Consider the following 20,339-nt stretch of genomic DNA (forward strand, 5'->3'; position numbering starts at 1 on the left):
TTCCATTTTTAAGGATACCTTAAAAATATTGACTGAACTTTTTTACTTCCAAATTAATACAGATTATCAGTCTTGAGAGAGATGGAATTGGTGCAGGTGCAGAGTGTGTTAAGATGATAATAGAAGTTAAGAGCTGGTGATGTCTGTCTTCAGGTATGGTGTCACTAGATGGCACAAAACAGGCTGCTGTTCTAGTCTGTATCCTTTGAAAGTCCTGGGGAAAGAGACTACAATTTGGTTTTGGGTTTTTAAAGAGAGAATAAGAGAATGTGCTCAGATAACTTTATTAAAATCTTACAAGAAAGAATAATACCTACATGATAAAGTCACTTCTGACTTTGAGGGCTGGAGGATTCTCTGAGCTCAGAGGATCCGATGTTGGTACATGAGAGTGATGACAGGACACAAGTAAATTTATTGCAGATTTCATGTTTCTGAAGGATTTGCACCTACAGGTGACCATATTTACACTTCAGTTGTAAAAATGTGCCTGAATTTATCACTTGCTCAGTTGGCAGCAGCCATTGTCACAGCAAGTGACATCTGTGATGGTCTGACACCTTGCAGGGTTTTCTAGTTCTGAAAATGAGGCTTAAGAGCTTTATTAGAACAGCACTGTACCCTTACCCAGCCCTGGTTCCACTTCCCTTACTTTAAATCTAGCATGTAATGCAGAGTGTCTAAGCGACACTCAAAGCAGCTGAATTGAGCATGTCTGACAGGATTTTGGATTGCTTATTTTAGAAGTAAGTGTTCTTGAATATGTGAGAGGGGTGGCACAGTATACAGTATGTTTTCACACTTCAGAGTTATTGAAATCCAGATATTACTGTGGGGTGGATTCTACAGGCATGGATATGAGAGGGGTATATTAGGACTTTAGAAAACATATGAAGCTTGTTCAGGATCATGCAGATGTCTTCTGTGAGCTGTAGAATTATGTAAATAGATCTGTACCTCAGAAATGTTCAGTTCAATTTTTTTACATGAGCAAAATAATAAGGATGGTAGATTTTCAGTTGCCAAGTCACACAGGTACCTTATACCCAACTGTTACACTGCTAGAACAGAAAACTGCCACTAAGACAGTTAATGAAACAAACAAGACTGTAGACAGAGAGGCTCTTTTGAAGACCTGTCAACTTTGCAAACTAAAGTATTTGTCACTGTCTTGGTGATTTGAGATAATTAATGGGATCGAGGCAGGTTTGGTTGGGGACAAGGGTCACAGTAAGCTTGTCAACCTACTGAAGAAGATTGTCTTCTTACGTGGCATCTCTTAGTCTTAATGCTTGAGATCCTGTGGTTGAGTTTTCATCTAAGACTTATACTGACACCTTAATCCTGCTGCGCAGTTCTTTTACAGTTGAGGTTTTGTCATTAATTTTAGTAGTGGACCCTCACGTTTTCTCAAAAGTCACAAGGCTGGATATAGTAATGGGACTCAGCTAAGTCTTAAGAAAATTCCCACAATGATAAAATAAGGAAAAGGAAAGTTACAGGAGCAGATTGTCATACTGTAGTGTTTAGTCTGTCATTTGATTGGAAATTCATCTACTTTCCCAGCCTTTCTTTTATCTTCTTTCGTAACTTTAGCTCAAGGCGTGTCTTGTTATATGCTGCCTGTCTGGTTGTGCTACTGTTTTCTGAGAGCTGAATCTGCCAAGTGGCTTTGGAACTCCAACAAGGACTGCTTCCAGCTGTGAATTATAAAAAAGTGGATAATGCAGCTGTAGGTGCAGGTGGAATTTTAAGCATAGTAGTAAAGTAATGACTTAATGCCCAAGAAAGATTTGTTTCCTCTGCAGAATCAGCTGTCTGTCAGTTTGCCTTGCAGGCGAGATGAGTGTTTCAGTAAACTAAGAAAAATTAACTTATTTAATGAGTTTTAGGCAAAGTCATATGGACAATAATTGAAACAAATGTCAGGAATAAAAACCCAAAAAACCTTCTGATATTTTCAGGGATTTTTTCCCAAAAGTGCTGGGCTTGTTTTCATGGGGCAGTCTTGTCATCCTCTTCATGAGCTTGGCTGTACCTGTTCAGCAAGCTGAGAACATATGGGTTGTCGTCTGAACACTTTTGCAGATAGTTTTTCAGGGTATTGCGTATCTGTGTTGTCTGTTGTTAGCAGGATAGGCAGAGGAACAACTGTGAGAAAAAGACTTGAACTTTTTCCTTGTAGGATTTTGCTTTTGCTGTAGTTCTGCCCAGTCTTTTCTTCTTCCTTGCAGATCATTGGCTTGTATCAAACTGCAGTGTGACTGGCTTTGCCTGCACTCCAGCATTTCCACGCTCTCACATCTTCAGCAGCTTTCTGACTCAGTAGGAGCTCACGCTCTTCTCCGCTCACGTAGCAGACTGAGTCCTCTGCAGTGTAGGAACTGAAAATTTACTGCCTTACAGTTTCCTTTGAACTACTCCTGTGATAAAAAATACATCTCACTTCACCAGCTTACGTACATCTTCTCTCCTAGCTTTAGTCTGCTGTCACATATGTCAGGTTCTAGTGACTCTGTGATTTCATCATTTGGGCTGGAGGAGAGTTTAAAAATAAAAAAATCCTCTAATAATAGTTATGCTTTGAGCTCTGACCTATTGCATTCGGTCATGCTACCAAAGATAAGCAAAAAAAATACGCTTGGGGCTTAGACGTGTGTGTCAGGTAACGTAAAGAAAGGGTTTCTTTCTTAAAGTGTTTTTTTTTTTGTCAGGTGAATGAGAAAATCAATGCTGCTCCTGCCTGGAGAAAAGTATTATGGAGTACCTGTAACCTCATGACGCTCACTAACACAGATCATTTTTTCTGAATCAATTATGCAGCTCCTGGCATTACAGAAAGACTACTGAAGTTTCCACACTAACTCTGTTCCGGGGACAGCATTCACCATCCTCACTGGAGGTGACGGCCCCTTATGAAATTTGTCAGTAATGTAAGCTCTTTGACCAGCAGGCTGCATACTAATGGGAAAACTGAGACATGAGAAATTGTTGTCTCTGATCTCAAAGAACTGTAGAATAAATTAAGTTATTTTTGAACTCAGATGGTCTAAAGTAGGTGTATATACATAAGGTGATAATTATTGCAGTTCAGAAAGTGCTCTGGCCTTATGCAGAAAGTTCTGACTTTGTTTAGCTCTAAGAAAACATCTTTCTGTTGCTGTTGTAAATCTGCCTGCTGTGCAAAGACATGATCCCAGTGTTCTTGGGGCCTTTGGAGTAAGAGTCAGAAGAGTCTGAATTTGCAGAAGCTGCAAAATAAAAGTGTGTTTTGTACATAATATTGGGATAAATCCCCTGTCATTTACACCGTGGTAGGGTTACTATTAAAATATGATAAAGCCAGTGTCTGGAGATGCAAACCTTGGAATTCGCACTGTGCAGGTTTTATATTGCTGCAAGTAGATAGGACATTTTCCAGTGCACTAGGGTAAGTTCATGAAAAAATAAATGGGCTTTTATTACTGTATTTTGTGGGCATGAATCCAGTCTTTCAGCATGGAAGTTAGATGCTTTAGATCTCTGCAGTTCCATTTGTTACGGGTCGGCCTCCAATGGGCGCGCGGAACAATCCATTAAATGATTGCGAATGAACAGTGAGCTTTCTGAGAAGACAAGTTATAGTGCGCTAGGGCAAAAAGCTGTGCTGGCTGTGGGAGTTTTCACTTATAGCCCATTCAATCCACACAGATGGATTCAAAATTTCAGCAAGAAGGTTGTTACCCTCATCCCGTTTATCAGCTGGCATATTAGAAGCCCTATTCTACTACTGCAACTGAAAAACCAGTGGAAGGCCATGAAGTCCAGTATATTTCTAGCTACGGAAACCATCCTGGCTTTGAGCTAACATATACATTTTCTCTGATTGCTTTTTTCAGAATGTTTTGCAAGTGGTTATTTACATCTTTGAGTATGTTTTGTTCCAACTCCTTCTCTCTGAAGCAGCAGACTGTATATCTGCATGTAGACATAGGGGGAGGGTGACGAGATGTTCTGCAAGTTAGATAAAAGGGACAAGAGGGCTTTAAGCTCTGACCAGCGCTAGACCTTTGCACATGTATGTCATAAAATGAAGTGCAGTTCAGGTCAGTTGTCACAAACAGGGCTCTGCACATGTATGCTGTGGACCCAGACTGCAGCATGGCCATCTGCAACTGGTCTGTCCCCAGTTAGAGGGGGCCTCTATCAGCCCCCATTTCACACAAACAGCCCAGAGCATCGTGTGGCTGCCGGTGGGCAGAGAAATTCTCCTGTGGCTGTTGGGGCTTTGGCGTCCAAAGCCTGGTACTGACACAGGTCTCTGATGACACGCCAAGCCTGTTCCCCTCATTCTTGGCCAGTCTTTCATACATCCTTTTTACCTTTTGCAGCCTGTTTTAAAAGATGGGACGCTTGGGCAGCTTGTCCTTGTTTCTAGTCTCTTCACTGCAAGGTAGTTTCAATTGTATACAGCAAGGGTGATGTGTGAAGTACCAGCAAGCAATGTTACAACAGATCTTTGCTGACTGCAGACAGGATAATGAATGTTAACCTCCACTGCAGAGAAAGATGCAGCAGTTTAACTTCAGTAGGTTTTAAAACTGGTTAAGTGAAGGAAGAATGACAACCACTGTGCCTATCATTAACCCTTCAGCTTAATCCAGTTTAAGCCAATTTCTAAGAGACTGAAGAAAAGACAACGTGGGCTACATATCGCAGCCCCTTACTTCCAAATCTCTTATATTATTACCTCGTCAAAAGAAAGGCTCATCTTGCAAGCTGAGCTAAGTACTAGCCAGGTAGACGCCATATTCTCTACCATCCCTGGAGGTATTTAAAAGACGTGTAGATGTGGTGCTTAGGGCCACGATTTAGTGGTAGGCTTGGCATTGTTAGGTTTGCAGTTGCACGTGATGATCTTGAAGGTCTTATCCAATCCAAACAATTCTGTGATTTTACTGTGATTGTACCCACTATGTAGCGAAGTGGAAGAAACAGGAGAACTTAACTCACTTTTCATGCCATGCAGTGGAACTGGCAAGCCTGTTTGGCCGTGCGATCAGTGCTGCTGCCGTATTTGCAGGCTGCCTCCCCTGTGACAGCGCACAGGCACTGCAGTGTTGGCAAGAACATCCGAGGGGAGCATCATCTTTCTAGTATGCAGCTTGGCACGATAATGTCAAATTTTGTGACTACAGTCTGTCTTGAGTCAAAGGTTAAAACTTACTCTTCCTGAACATACATCCTGTAACATTTCTTCTGATCAAAATAGTGCTAATTAGGTTTGACTTGGCCAGCAATCAGTGTGCTGCATCAACAAAAGCAGTCTGAAATGGGAATTCTTGTATAGTAGCAAAGTTATGATGGAGGTGTTTCACAGCTGTACGTGACCCTGGTGTGCAGAGGGGTAAGTTAATATTATCTGAGGGATGTTGTGCATACATCTTGCCCTGGGATGCAGATTTTTGGTTTCTAAGCCTAAAGCCGGTTTAGTGTAAATATTTAATATTTGGCTTATTCTTAATTCATTTGTATGCCTACCAAAACCACACTAATACATAAATGATAAGTGAGGTGTGTTGGACTGAATATGATCCTTATCCCAGACTTCCAGACTCAGTTAGAAGGATTTCTTTGCCTTTTACAGGGATTGAGGCACTGTTATATCCTGAATTGTTTAGCTAACAGGAAAACCTCTATGGATGTTATTCTTATGTACACATATTCCAAAGCAGCATTAGCTCATGTCATGTTAATTTTTGTTGGGTTTTGCAGATAGTTCAAATTATTTTGGAGTATAAACTGCTGTTTCTGTGTAGCTTTATTACAGGGACAAGTCACTGCAGCTCTGAAAACCCAGTGAGATCTTTACAGTGAGGGTATAGATAAGACACTGATGCCGAGTTTCAGACTTGAATATTTTCATGTTCTTTTAATAAATTACAGTTTTGAATGTGGTGGTTGGAGTGTGAGAGATTGTCATTTATTCTCTCATTGTTTATTTTAAGCAGCAGAAACAATGCGAAAAAAGATAATAAGGAATTCATTTGTGGTTGTAGTGCAGTTAAGGTCCTATTTGATTACCAGGTTAGATTTGCTGTAATGTGCAGATTCTGTTCGCAGATTAAATGATATTTTATTATCATGGGATTAGGCTAACAAATCAGTTTTGTTGGAGAGGAAATTTATTCTGATTGTTCTTATAGGATTCAAACTGGATGGTTGATACCATTATAGTCTATAGTCCCAGGACCTAGTGCTCTGATCGACGTTGCCACCCACAGGGCAATGACATTGGATCTGCACGTGTATAAAATCCTAAACCACTGCAGCTTTCGATCTCCATATTAACCACCCAGATGCCTGAGATTGGGAGCAGACAGCAGCCCCATTGTAATCCGGGGTCCCAAATGCTTCCAAGAGGCAGTGTGTGTGATTATAGGTTGATACACAGTGCTGAGAAACTGCCTGATGTGTGCAGTGCTAAACCTGTCTGACCACACTTCATCTCTCTGCAAAAAAAAGCATGCTGACATGGGTTTTTTTCCCCCATCCGGGGGCTTTTCTGCTGAGTAGATATTTTGTCACCAGTAGGCAAAACCCAAAATTTGCTGCTGGCAAAAGTAACAGTTTATTCAGCTGGTATGGAATTTTTTTTCTCTCATTTCTCTCTTCTGTATAAACTTCAAGAAGTTAAATTAATACTGGCATTGAGGGCAGTTCAAAACTTCCCTGGTATCCGTTCTACTTGGTTACCTCTGATCATTTCTGTAAGAATAGGTGTTTGGTATAGGACTGGTTTGCTAGGAGGATATGGATGCATTTTTAATTATCAATGAGCTTTGTCCTTCCCGATTGATAGATCCAAAGACGTTTTTCTTTTTTATGGCAGTTCATGTTTTCTGCTGCTCGAGTTTATTTCCATCTCAGCAAAATGAGAATGAGTCAAAAGTCTCTTGATCTAAATCTTTTATTTGTACTGGACCGAAAAGGTATTGAATTGCTTATATGACAGTCAGTACCTGACAGATGTAGCATCTCTTTTTAATGCCCCTTATGCAGTGTTTCTTAATGTAAAAAATAGTCTAACAAAAGGAAGGAAAATCAGGGACTTTGGTTTACCTTCTTTTCTTGTTAAAGAAGGTGAAAAGTTGAATTGTCCCAGGTGAACTGAGATCACATCCTGCAGCTAAAGAGAATTTAAAGAAACGTTTAAAAAAAAAAATCTTGTGTAGTATTATCAATTCCTATATAAAATAATTTAATATTTTAAATATTACCGTTTAAATAATTTATCTGTGTTTAAAATTAACTTTTTACAGTTTGATGTTTGGTACTTTTTTTGGCATTGACACTTAAATAAAATCTTTCAAATATTAAAAAGTCTTTCAAATATTCAATATAATTCAATATAAAACCAGAAAAAGTAGTATACATTGCTCACGCATAGTATTGTACATGACAGCTGAGCTCTGGAGTTAGCATTTGAGTTTGTCAGACGAGTCATAGCTTAGTTCTCGTGAACCACTCGATTATCCTCCCTCTGGACTCTTAACACTGTAGCAGATCCTCACCATCACCATGTAGTCTTTAATATTGTATATACATACTGCACACAGTATTTCATTTCTGCCTCTATGCCCGGGATTGTAAATAAATATTTTTCCCAGCATTTAAATCAAAATATTCTTTAACACATACACAAATGTATTGTACACACACAATTTAACAAGAAACAGACTAATTTTGCTCAGCTTAGTCATAGGAAATTTTAACTCATAGATGCAAAATAACATAACTGAGAGGTTGTCACTGTTGTATTTAAAATTTATAATAATCTTATTACTAGCATTTACAGGTTGTGTTCACAGCAGGAAAATTAGGATACGCTTGTTCCCTCGGTGCATTTTTGTTAATCCTGCCAAGGATAAAGGCAGTAGTGTAGGCATGATGCTGGTGTCTTATAGCTACTTTGTGTAACACCTGGTATTTGCTGACAGGATTACAAGCTCAGTGGCACGCTGCGGCAGGGTTTCACTCAAGGCCAAATACCAGTCTCCAGTTTTTTAAGCATAGACATCTGTCAATGATAACGAAGTTTACAGTCAAATTGTAAATTGCTCCGTCCATCCTTCTGTAAAGAACTCCTGTATTTAGCAAGATGATTTCTACAAATACTGTAAGTAGATTCTGGTGGAAAGAGGGGGTACTCTCATGCTTCCCATGTTACATGCACCGCGTAGTATGAATGCAATAGTTGTGTCCCGTTGTACAAGGTAGTCCCAAAAGGTCACCACGTCTTCTTGAAAAATTCTTCTCCAAGAGAAAACCCAGAACTTTACAAAGATTAAATGGAACACTCTACCTAACTACTTAGGGATACTTGCCAAAGGTAAAAATACCAATGCAAATCAACATTCTCATCAGGAAGCCTAGTCTAGAAACATTACTCAGAAGAGCAGCACATGCCATGTGATGTGTGTAATTATTCACAAATGAGCAAAACTCACATTTCAGATTTTGGACTCCTAGTTTCCTATTCATATGCAATCTACAAACTAGAAACTATTTGCAGGAATTATTGCGTGGCTGATTATTAGTAATTGTTCCTGAAAATGCAACTTCTTCACAGGTAACTCTGAGACACAGTTTCAAGATTAACTTTCAAGAAGGATTTAAATCCTTTGCTCATGTCCACACAGTGAGATTCTGAATGAACACTCGGGAAGACACAACTCAAAAACTGTGAGAAATATCCTGCCCTCCTTTCACTCATCCTGCCCTTTTCTCTGGAATGAAAGTGCTTGAGCAAGGTGTTCACTCGGGTGATGGACCATACCCAGGGTGACTTTGGGCATGGTTTACATGAAATTACAGACTCTGAAAAGGAAATTGTTACGTAGGCAGAATAAGCATTTCAGTCGCTTTATTTTAATCCTATTTAAGAAAGAAACTGAGGCCTTGAGTTTATTTCACAGTAAAAACACAGCACAACAAAAGGCCTCCATTTGTGTCTCTGAAAACCTCAGCCAGAAAGTTGGGATTCTGCAGCATAAAGCAAGCAGTCAGTGCTAAAGCGATCTTCCTTCACATCTTTTAGCAGTGATCACTGATCAGGAATACTGGTGTGCCAGCGAGAGGCTGATTCTTGGCTGATTTGTGCACACAGAGTTCCAGGTTCCAGGAATTCTTACCTCAGCGTCTTTCATTAAGACATCGGTTATGTGAATGCTAAGCGTATTCTGACAGGAGAATTTCAAAATCAGACATAACATTAAATGATGAACTATTAGTTTTGCCTTTGCAAATGTCTGTCTAGCCTTAAGAGAATCTGTAAGTCTTAACCTTTCCTTGGATGTATATGTAGTGTGTATATATAAATATATATTCAGTTCATAGCTTATATCAGACACAATAAATCTTTAGTGTTCATTAATACTCTTCAGATGATAAACTGAGCAGAAAAGATGCGTTTTTCTGGTAAAGGCATGTTATGGTGACTCCACAGAAGGAGATCTATAAAAGGCTAAGCATACAACAGATCAAACATTTAGTCTTTAAATTAAAACCATGATCTCAGGATTTAATGGCTTCTTTTTGGTTTAGATTCTTCTTTTTCCTTAGATTCTTCATTTATGCTTAAGACATTGAATTACTTTTCCCACACTGGAATCTGATTAACAGTAGAGACACTTTTTTTTGTGTACTTTTTTTTTTAAAAAAAAAATCAGTGAGAGTAAAGACATCATAAATCCTTTGTTTTCTTTTTGATAATTAAAAGGGTCATCAGTTGAAAGAATTACTTTCTGGGGAGAAGGAAGAGGTAATAAACACTGCAAAAATTAGGTCAAACTTCTAGATCAAATCCAGAAAGATATAGAAGGACAAGTTTTGGGCAGTATTATCTCTAAATTTCTGGTGTCTGAGATAAAATTCAGAATGGTGTAAAGTCACATATGCTTTATATGAAATGCCTGGAGGGAGTTAAGGGTCTGACGGGTTATGAGTAAGCTGGAAAGCTACGCACCACAACTTAGTAAGAAGCAGTAACTGAAAAGCAACCTGTTTCTCCCTTTTCTCTTCGCTGTTTGAGCTTCCATCTATTTGGATTTAATACTCTCCTAACTATAAGTGTTTACGATCACTTATTCATCTATTTAAGATGGACCACCTTCTAACTTTTAGAACAAAGTCTGAAGAAGTGACATCTCTGGCATTGCCTACCTGTTTTTTTTAAGTTCAAAAATGTGTAAGAGACGGCGGTGCAATGCCCGGCTGTTCTGAGGGGCCTGGCAGCCACGCTGCACCTCCCACCAAAGAGTGCGCAGAGGAGCTGCGTGCAGGCAGCTCAGCAAGAAATCCTTGGCTTTCCTTCTGAAATGGGCCACTCTTCCGAAAGGAACTTGAGACCAGAGAGGGGGCAAAAGAAAGCGGACAGTGAGAACCAGGGTACTCATTAGAAACAGGTGATCAAACAAAAACCACGCTCTTATTTGCTACATATCAGACTTCAGAGATTCAGAACGTACTTTGGGAGTTAAGCAAAATCTTTAGATACGGCCTCTACAAAGTTTGGTGCCGACATTAAAATACCAATTGTACAAATGATTGTGAAGACTGAAAAAGCCATCAAGCAGAGCCGATCCACTACAGAGGCTGCAAACTTCCATTCGTTACAAACGGCTGCTTCTTCATCCTGGTCTCTGAATCGGTTTGCAATGTACCTGACCTCTTCCAAGATCTTGGCCAAATCTGGATCGCCTTCAGAGGGGTGACCGCTGTGCAGCAGGTTTTCTTCGTCTGTTGGTGAGCAGGTCATCCTCCCGCAGATCACCCCTGAATCGGTGGTGGGTGTGCAGTGAACCCCTTCCAGCCCCCTAAACCCAATGTAGAGCATATTCCCGTTACTGGATTGCTGTCCACTCATAGTGTTCATCTCCACACTCGTCAGGCTACATCGCCGCTGCTTATGTTGACAGGCAGGACGCACTTTGTCTTCCCCCGGTCTTTTCATCCTCAGAAACCAAGCACACCAGTTCAGAAGGATGATTCTTGTCTGAAAGAAAATTTCTGAGACTAAGCATCTCTTCACACAGCCACTGCCTTCGGGTGCTATTTGTATTTTTGCAGCGTGATCTGCTTAGACTGCACAGGGGTTCTAGAAAATACTGCTAGTTTTTTTCCAGCTGATTAATTTGCCAGTCACTGAGGCTGCTTTCTTATTCTCACAGTGCTGTTGGTTGCCTCAGGTTGAATATCGCTACTGGGAGTCCCGTCCCGTCCCTTATGGGAAATCTGTAGTGCTGATTTTTCCTTCCCCTTGGACAGCAATCTGGCAGCCTTTTCTACCTTTACTAGAAACCATTACTTACAAAAAACCCACTTACTGAAGAAGAGTTACTCTCTCATAGTCTTAATAGCGCGACTTTAGACAATAAATTACAATTATTTCACTCACAATTGTTCTCTAATATTAAATTTGTATGACATTAATGTTTGGAGGGGGCTGCTGGACTGGCTTTACGATGTTTTGGCTCTGTTCTCACATGCTTACATGACATTTAATTACAGATGGTAGAAAATAGATCTGGATACAGCATGGAGAAAAGATGGAAAAATTACCTTGATTTAAAAAAACCACTTTGCAAATTTGAGCAGTGTGTATAATTTTATTGTTTTTCACATTGCCTTAATCCAGCCTTAGGGAAAGTGCAGGAAAGCCCAAGACTGTTCCAGTTCAGGTGCACGCTTCTGTAATATATTTCAGACTCCTAAAAGCTCATTCCAGTATTTCTTTTCCAGAGCACTAATGAAATAGTCTCATATAATATGCAAATATCAGACTGTAATTAATGTTAGATTTGCTTCATTTATTCTGACTGTGGATTACCATCGGAGTAGATGGTGTATGCAGGCAAATATCCCAACCAGAGACAGATCTTGCCACGTTAACTCCATTTACGCTATTTAACTTCACGAAGAAGGATAATATCCTGTTACCTGAGGGCCTGATCCAAAAGCCACCAGTATCCAAATAAAGTTTAATGGATTTCAGCTTCTCAGCACTAAAGCTCACTCCTCAATCTCAAGTACTCTTGTTTTCTGAGGATACTTGTCTCAGCGCTAAACATTTGTCCCTTTTAAGTCATCAACCATCCATCTAAAGATATATATCTTTTCTCTTCACTCAAGTTTATTTTGAAGTCACTACCCTGGAATAGGCCAGGGAATAGCTCATTATCTCGTGGCCGCAGGGCACTGCTGTATGCACATTCTTTTTGCCTATAAGGATAATAATAACTCATTGTTCTAGAGAGAAAAAAAAGAGAAAAGCCCTTCCACCTTCAGTAATGCCTGATGCTGCCTGGGTGCAGCTAGGCTCCGAGGACATTTCACTGGTGATCCTCATCAGTGTCTGGTAATCCAAGATCAGCGTAATGCTCTCTATGAAAACAACCGCTCACAGCAGTACATTATAACAGAAGTCTTACGTGCTTGGAAAAAAGGCATTAATTTTTGTTTGTATTCTACGGCTGTTCTTGACGGGGGATGTAAAGATGAGGATTTTCAGAGCAAGTTTTGCTTCCACTTTAACAGTCATCTTTAGCAAGTGCTTTTTAGGCATTGATGTTTCTGTGTGCACAGCAGCTAAATGTGCAGCAGCTCCACAGCTGCACCTTGAGGCTAGTACATCCCATGCATTTATAATCTCCACTGGCACTGTACTCTTTCCTGCTACCTACTGCATTTCTGACATCTGCAGCTTACTTGAAAATAACCTTCATTTGTATATTTAGGCATTAGTCAAATCCTAAAGTGCTGGTAGCTGTTGTGGAGAACGTTCTGGGTATAGAAGCAAGTCACGGTGTATTTGCTCTCTCTCTTGCTCTCTAAGAAACCAACCACACAAAAGGTATCTGGACATCTCATTCCTGGTGAAACTGCTTCTCAAAATAAAATATTTAGGAAGGACTTGCATGTTTTTAGCAGTAAGAGTGGCTAGTGACCCGTGTTTACTTCTGTCACATCCCTGATGTGGACGTTCATGCAATGGAAAACAAATGAAAATCAAACCTTACCCATTTAGGCATTTTCCCCCCGTCTGGATCGTGATGATGGTATTGCAGAACAATAACAGTGACAACAACAGAAAGACCAACAATAATCATAGTGCTGGCAAAATATTGAGCTGCAAAGTAAAGAGATAATTACAGCAATATACTCTGGCTGTTAATGCTTTGTAGCTCTTCTAAGGGGTGTTTATATACATGCACGTGGTGTTAAGTCCTGTTTTCTGATGCAGTGATACATACACTACTTTAGGTACTTGTGAACGATTTCTCAGAAGCAGAGAGCTGCCATTGTTTTGAGAGGACAGACAGCCTTCAGTAATCGTCCTTGTGGAACTCAGCACCTGCCTTTTCTAAGCAACCTTGAAAAAAAAATTGTCCTTAATTCTCTCACCGCTGTTGTGCAGGCTGGCAAGTACTTATTTTTGAAAAGTTTCTCTTTTTATTTGAGTGATTACAATGGGAAGATTTAATTGTGTTTAGCTCTGTATTCCTAATTTCTGGCCAACTGTGTCGAATTTGCAACAGCTTCCATGGAAAACTCTTCCTTCTGCTTTCCCCAAAAACACACAGGTTCTCTGTTCTGTTCAGAGCAGAGAGCATGGAAGTTGTACAGGGGATCCACCCAGCTGAATCTCTCATCAACTGGCAAGATTTTTCCAATTCAGTTGCAGTTGGCCATTGTGTAGGTGGCACCTGGCTTTCCTGCTGGCCTTCACGCAAAGTTACTGCACTTCATTTGACTAAAAATAAAAGTGGGTAAAAGCTGTAATTAGCTTACCGATTAAGGGCACGGAATCAGATGTTGCTGGCATAATTTCCGCCACAAGTAACATGAAGACAGTGAGAGACAATAATACTGTTATACCTGGAAGATAAACATGAAGTATGAAATTACATCAGTAGCTTGTAATTACAAGGCAGAACGAAGCAGAAAATTAATCTGAAGGAGAATTCTTTGCGAGATGCGTTCCCACTATTACCCTCACACCAGCACATTAGTGGTGCTTCTGCCCTTTCTTGTACTGCCTCAAGTTCATGGCAGCAGTGCTGCCAACGTAGTGCCAGTGCTTGCACAGATGTGTATATTTTTAGAGCCTTCTAACTGGTCAGCTTTTATCGCTATTTGCTAATTAACTGAGGTAAATCAAAGTAATCCTCGCTGCTTGTTTGCTTTAGAAACATGGTGCGATTTTGAGTATCTGAGCATATGACGTTTGATTAATTGGTGTGGAAGCTACAGGTGGTGTAAGGCATAACATTCCTTAAAAACAGGTTTGCTGCCTTGGATAGTTGGACAGATTTTGACATCTTGATATTAGCTGTTGGATTCTGCACGTGGCTATGGCTGTGCAGTCCTGACCGTTGGTTTTTGGAGTTTGACTTCTGTTGCTCAGTGAGAAGTTCCCATCTTTCTGGAACTAGGCTTAGTTCTTCTCTCAGGACTAATCTTAAAAAATAAGGAGTCATTGTCAGGTGGAAAAGTATTTCAGAACAAAGAATTCATCTTAAAATATGAAGAGGGACTTCTTGATTGGGGAGGCTACTATTCAGTTAAACCATGTTCTAGAGAAATGTCAACTCTGTTCCTGTGTTCACTTAGCAGAAGCCAGCATGTTTGCAGTTTTGTATGGGGCAAAAAGTTTCATTATATGTTTAACCTCCATCTTAAGGATCAGCTACTCAGAGTCATCAGATGTGTTTCACAAAGCAATACTTCAGTCAAAATTTGCTATAAAATTTAGAATAGTAGTAGTTAGACTAAATCTTTTTGAGAAGACACCTCAGGCTCATAATATAATTCGCTGAAACCCTGCTCCTTAAGGAAGTTAGCCAGGAATTGTCACGCTCCTGGATCGTCTCGGTTTCACAGCTTTAGCGTACCCTAAGCTGAGAGCAGGGGTGAAACATCCCACAGCTCCAGCATCAAACAACAAAACCAGCGCACAGGCCAGACCAGGGCTCCCAAGCCATTATCCTTGCCTACTAAGATTGTTTAAAAAACTTTAAAAAGGACAGCTTCTTTTGGTCTGGTCATACTTACAATACCCTGTTAAGAATTTACCTAGTGAGATCTTTTCTCCCGAGTCTGCTGGAAGCAGAAAAACTAACAAAGCAAGTGCCGAGATCAGTACACAAGGAATAAGAAGATTGAGTCCGTAATAGAGAGTCCGACGTCTCATAGTTACTGTGAATGTTACATCTGGGTAGGGTTCTTTACAACATTCATAAAAACTCTCTGTTCTTTTCCCGGGAACTCCTGTGTAGGGGGGGAAATACGGAAAACAAGAAATTAATGTGGATAAACTGCATATTATGTAGTGATTGTTTGAAAAAAGGATATATGTAGCTTTCTAAGTTTTACTATAGGTAAAGCTACTTCTTTAAACTTAATTCTCAAGTAATTTTTGTCAGACAAAGGAAAGTCAGATCAAAGATACTTAATGTATTCAAGTTCAAGCAGCAATTTTGTTATTTACTTTTTAATGTTGATTTCTTTCTTACATCTGCTCTCTGAGTTTCAAATACCACTAGCTAGGTCACTTATTAATTTAATTTCTGCCTTCATTTCCCAATCATTATTCCATCCATTTCAGCAGTGGAGATGACGATGCAAGTTCATAGTGTAAATAAGAAATCCAGACTTACCTACTAAATCCCACTCCCCATTTGAAATATAGCCAGATATATCTGCTTCTTGCATTTGTAAGTCCAAGGACCAGCCTCCGTAAGTCCAGGATCCAAACTTCAGGTTACATTTCTGAACATCAAATGGAAACCAGCGCACATCTATGTAGCATGAGCTTTTAAATATGCCTAGATTGGATTTTAAACAAGAACACTTAATTTAAATGCATTTTCCACATAATTTCATCTACGTTTTGTAACCTGACCTTGTTCTACACTGCGCCCTCTCTCACTTGTAAAGCATATTTAATCTCGGTTGTGCCTTGATGGGTAAATGGCACAAGTCAGTCATAGGAAAGGGAAGGGACTGCACCATTAATGCACTGCTGTTAGGAACTATTTTTTGAACTACATTTCCATTTTGGCACAGAGTGGGAGAATATTTAGAGAAGAGCTCAGATTTCTGCATACTGTGCTTCAGAACAAAATGAAGCAGAATATGTTTCTCCTATTTCTTTTGCTGAATAAAATAAGAAATGCTGAAGGATTGATTGCTGCCTTGTTAGATTTACATGACCTTCATTTATTCAGGAAAGCTAGCTTCTTATTTTTCACTCGTTGAGCCAGGCCCTGTCATTTAGCCGGTTTCAAAATTGAATTGAAAAACCCCCACCAAATGGAACATCTTAAATTAAAAGCACAACAGGCAAACCTCTGAAATCCTCAGGGGATCTTAAGATGGAAAACCTAATTTGTCTGGAAGGCACTTGGCTCTGCTGCTGTGGTTTCTAAAACTTAGATTCTAGGAGGAGTTAATTCTAATAATTATGCTAATTGAGTTTGGGAACAGAACCAGTGCTCCGCTGCTACACATCCAGTGTCCGTGATAGATTTCTGATATCAAATAAATACCAAACACAGATTACTTTCCCTTCAGAATAAAAACTGGTTTGACGAAGCATCCAGTGAATCATTTCAAAGAGCAGATACATCCAAGGCATTACTAAGCATCTTACTGTAAAGTTAGCGTATTAATAAAAGAAATGGCTAAATTATTTAAATATTTTTTTATTAAGAGGCACAACCGTGACTTTAATAGACAGTATTTTCATATATTAAGGGCTTTTATTTTTTACATTCTTTTATGCCTCCACACTTTTGAAATAGTGCATTATGACAAACTTACATAATTGCAATAAAAATGTATAGTGGTTTTCACGCAAAAGTGTTAGCCATGCAATTCATGATGCATCGAGGCTTAAATCTGTCAGATGATGCCAGCGAAATAAAATACCAGAGAATTGATGTAAAATTTCAAACCGCACCATACATAAGTAGTCTAAGTTACCAAAATTTATGACGTGTAAACAGCCTACCTGGTGGCAGATATTGGCAGTGTCCTGACGAATTGACCAAGACATTAGTGTGAAATGTAGCGTCAAATCTTTCATCAGCACTAGAATAGGGAAGAAACAAAATGAGTTATATGCTTTTTAACTGGCTGAAGAATATCTGAGACAAATCTGTTCTTTGTAACAGGATTATTACTCAAAAAAACTTGTCAGCTTTTCTCCTGTCACCAGCTCTCCGTAGGCTCAGAGTAACTACTGGCCTGGCACCACGGGGTTGTAGCTCACCGAGCCGTACGGGAGGGTGACCCGCCTCATTCTCGCAGCTCACCTTGTCCCACTGCCTCACTAGAATGCCTTAGCTATACTGATTTCCATTTGGAAAGGGAGCACTTGGAAAGAACTTCTCAAGCGACTGTACAGGGAAATCTCTTCACTGTCTGCATTAACGGTAGTGAGGGAATACTGGAGTGGGTACTCCGGTGTCTCATCCTATCCCTTTGCATGAATGAATGTTATTTCTCTGTCATACGATGACTGTTTAATGCAGCTCCAGCCTTCATTGTCTACTTCAGAAACCACAAACTGGGTTCAGCAAAAGAAAAGAAACCGTTAGAGGTGTCAGCGAAGAGGCTCTGGCCAGGACTGCCCTGGTGTGTGCCATTTCTGCAAGTCTCTAGAAAGGAGTCGTCATGTTACCTTGGAGAATACTTCAAATTATGACTTGGCGACTATTGCCAAGGAGTATCTCAACTACAACTGACACTGTGATCAGGAAATTCACTAGGTGTTAACATTTTAAGAACTTCTAGATGGAAAACAACCTATTTTCAAATATTTAGATTATGAAATCTTCCTAGGAAAAGCATAGTAAGTTTGCAGCCTTAAATGTCTCCGAGAGATGTTTAGATTACTTAGTACTGCGATGGATATATACTCATACTATCATGCCCTACTTGACCCTTCTTATTTACTACTGCAGGGTTTTGTGGTAAGGTATTACAGATTCTGATCCAGATACCCTTTAAAGTTCAGGACCTGGGTATTCAGGAAATCATCAGTTGTTGAAATTGGTGTCTCGATTAAATTGCACAGGCCATATTGAGGGGGTATACAGTGATTTTTGCATCTCAAAATTATGTCAGGAACTGCTGTGTGGAGTTCACGTCCAGTGGCTCTTGGCCCTGATTATGAACATAAGCTCTTTTCTTGGGCTTTCATTTGTTTAGGGAATAAGCAAAATGAGAGACAGGCTGGCATACTTTGTTGTATTGTTTGTAGTTTCCAAACCGTCACCTGGTGGGGACAGACTGGTACGTGAGGCAAGCGCAGTACTGGCGCCCCTGGGGCAGGACAGGAGGTTTCATGAGCCTCAGGGTCTGCCTGCTCGCTGCAATCTCTGCTTTCATTGATCTAAAAAACTGTTGTCTCTACGATGGCTTGAACGTGACAGGTCTCTGATGTCTCTTTGCCTGTTAGCGGTTTAGTATCTCATAATTTTCTAATCACTTTCTAAAACATCATTGGAAAAATACAGTAAGAATCTGAGATGGGGAGAAAGTGAAATACAATTCTAGTGGAAAGGAAAATCTATTAAATACTATCATTTTTCCCAGCAGCAAAACCCATACTGAAATATTCTGTTTAAAAAAATAGGACTTCTATTCTGATGGAAATCTTGTATCTTAGAAGCTTAAAATAAAGCAATCAGGTTTTTAGTCAGTTACTTTGCATTTTTTTTTCCCCTTTTGTATTTGAAGAAATTACATTGAAAAAATATCTGGGTTGGTCTGTGAAATACGCAGACGGGAAAAAAATAAATCCGAATAATTACTCGCCCATCTGGAGTTGTTCTTTTTCGTGTGGTAAGCAGAAGGCTCACAATATTGAAAAATTTTGGAAATATTTAATTACAACTCTGAAGAGAAGCAGGAAAGTCTAAATGTTGTGTGTGCGCAAGGATGGATTCTCGCACTTTGAGGGGCAAAGGCAAATCAGTTCTACGGCAGCTGCACTAATGCAGGCCGCTCTCCTTCAGCTTCACAGCTCTGGCTGGATCCTCTGAGTTCGCGCTGCAGCATGAACGTTCTCCCCGCTCGTCCTGGCGGCCTGTTCTCAGGCCATTTGTAAGAGGCTGCTACTGCCGAGATCGCTGCTGCTGGCACCACTGCGTCTGGCAGAGATGGAGGCAGAGGGGATTGGGGAAAGGGCAGCAAGAAAGATCGGACCCGAACACATACAGTCACATGTGCAGGCACACGGGCATAAACCTCATTTCCTTAGAAAACCAGGCTTGAAGTCCTGCGACAGGTTTCTCTATTAGACATAGACAAGTAATTAATAAGGGCTACGTGATGAAACTCGAACAGGTACTTAGATGTAGGATGTAAAAATATCCGTGCCACTCCGACTATTCATGAAGTGGAAATTAATGACTAGAAATAAATTTCTTAGCCTCCTAGGCTAGGTTCCAGTGTCTCCCCCTCGAGCAGAGGGCAGTAGGCGCCAGGAGCTGCTTCTAAGACCTGGCTGCTCTTTCTGCTAACTGACAATGAAATTTTCAAAGGACGCAAATGATCAAAGGACTTGGGTTTCACTGCCGTTTCGTTGCTTTAATTGCCTTTCATAAGACATGTTTATCAAGTTACCAGTACTCAAGTATGAAATTCCTTTTTGTAAAAGAGGAGCGTATGTGTTTTCTGTGCCGTGCTTCTAATTGTTTTTGAAATGCAGTGCTTCAGTTGGGGAATGCACCAGGCTAAGCCTTTGCTTGTTGAGACTTTATGCTCAAATGTAATGATAGAAAACTATTTCTGCTACATTTCTTCTTCAGGGTAAAATCACTTGAAAGTAGATATTGACTGCAGCATATTGAGATGACAGAGCTCTACCTAGCAGGTATTATCCCACCGGGACCTATCTGGAGAACCTCAGCTTTATAAAACATGCACTCATTAAAATGAAAAATGAATTTACAGTTCGGTGATTTATTTGCAACTGCAGATGCACATCCCTAGTGAGGTGTGTAGAAATTAAAAGCATCCATCTCAAAAGACCGTGTCACCATAAGCGAACATCATAACATTCCCAATGTAATTTCATACAGGAATGCGAATTTGTTTAAAATAGCTTTGCTTTGAGTAAACTCTGAATAAGATTTTGGACTAAATAATATTCAGAATGGAAACACTGCAGAGTAATTACTTCATGGCCGTGCCATAGTTAACAATCTCAAGATTCAAAAACCTATGTTAATTGAAAACTAATGTTTGTCATTCTATAATGCACTTCAGCTACAGTTAGCATATTAATA

At 39.9% G+C, this 20,339-nt stretch overlaps 1 protein-coding gene across 3 annotated transcripts in view; it reads right to left on the bottom strand.

Annotated features, from left to right (window-relative positions):
* Window positions 1–6,062: 6,062 nt before the first annotated feature.
* CHRFAM7A (CHRNA7 (exons 5-10) and FAM7A (exons A-E) fusion) overlaps window positions 6,063–20,339 on the bottom strand; it is a 41,137-nt gene continuing 26,860 nt past the window's right edge. For 2 of the 3 annotated variants that reach the window (XM_054077994.1, XM_054077995.1), the window contains exons 2-7: window positions 17,054–17,133; window positions 15,699–15,866; window positions 15,115–15,309; window positions 13,831–13,917; window positions 13,059–13,168; window positions 6,064–11,035 (exon numbers count right to left, since the gene is read on the bottom strand). In XM_054077994.1, the coding sequence (XP_053933969.1) occupies window positions 10,517–11,035; window positions 13,059–13,168; window positions 13,831–13,917; window positions 15,115–15,309; window positions 15,699–15,753 (966 nt within the window). In that variant the 5' untranslated portion in view covers window positions 15,754–15,866; window positions 17,054–17,133 and the 3' untranslated portion in view covers window positions 6,064–10,516. Of the gene's footprint in view, window positions 11,036–13,058; window positions 13,169–13,830; window positions 13,918–15,114; window positions 15,310–15,698; window positions 15,867–17,053; window positions 17,134–20,339 lie in introns of all 3 variants that reach the window. The other variant, XM_054077993.1, reaches the window with a different exon arrangement.

Source organism: Cuculus canorus, chromosome 12, assembly GCF_017976375.1.
Source record: "Cuculus canorus isolate bCucCan1 chromosome 12, bCucCan1.pri, whole genome shotgun sequence".
NCBI lineage: Eukaryota > Metazoa > Chordata > Aves > Cuculiformes > Cuculidae > Cuculus > Cuculus canorus.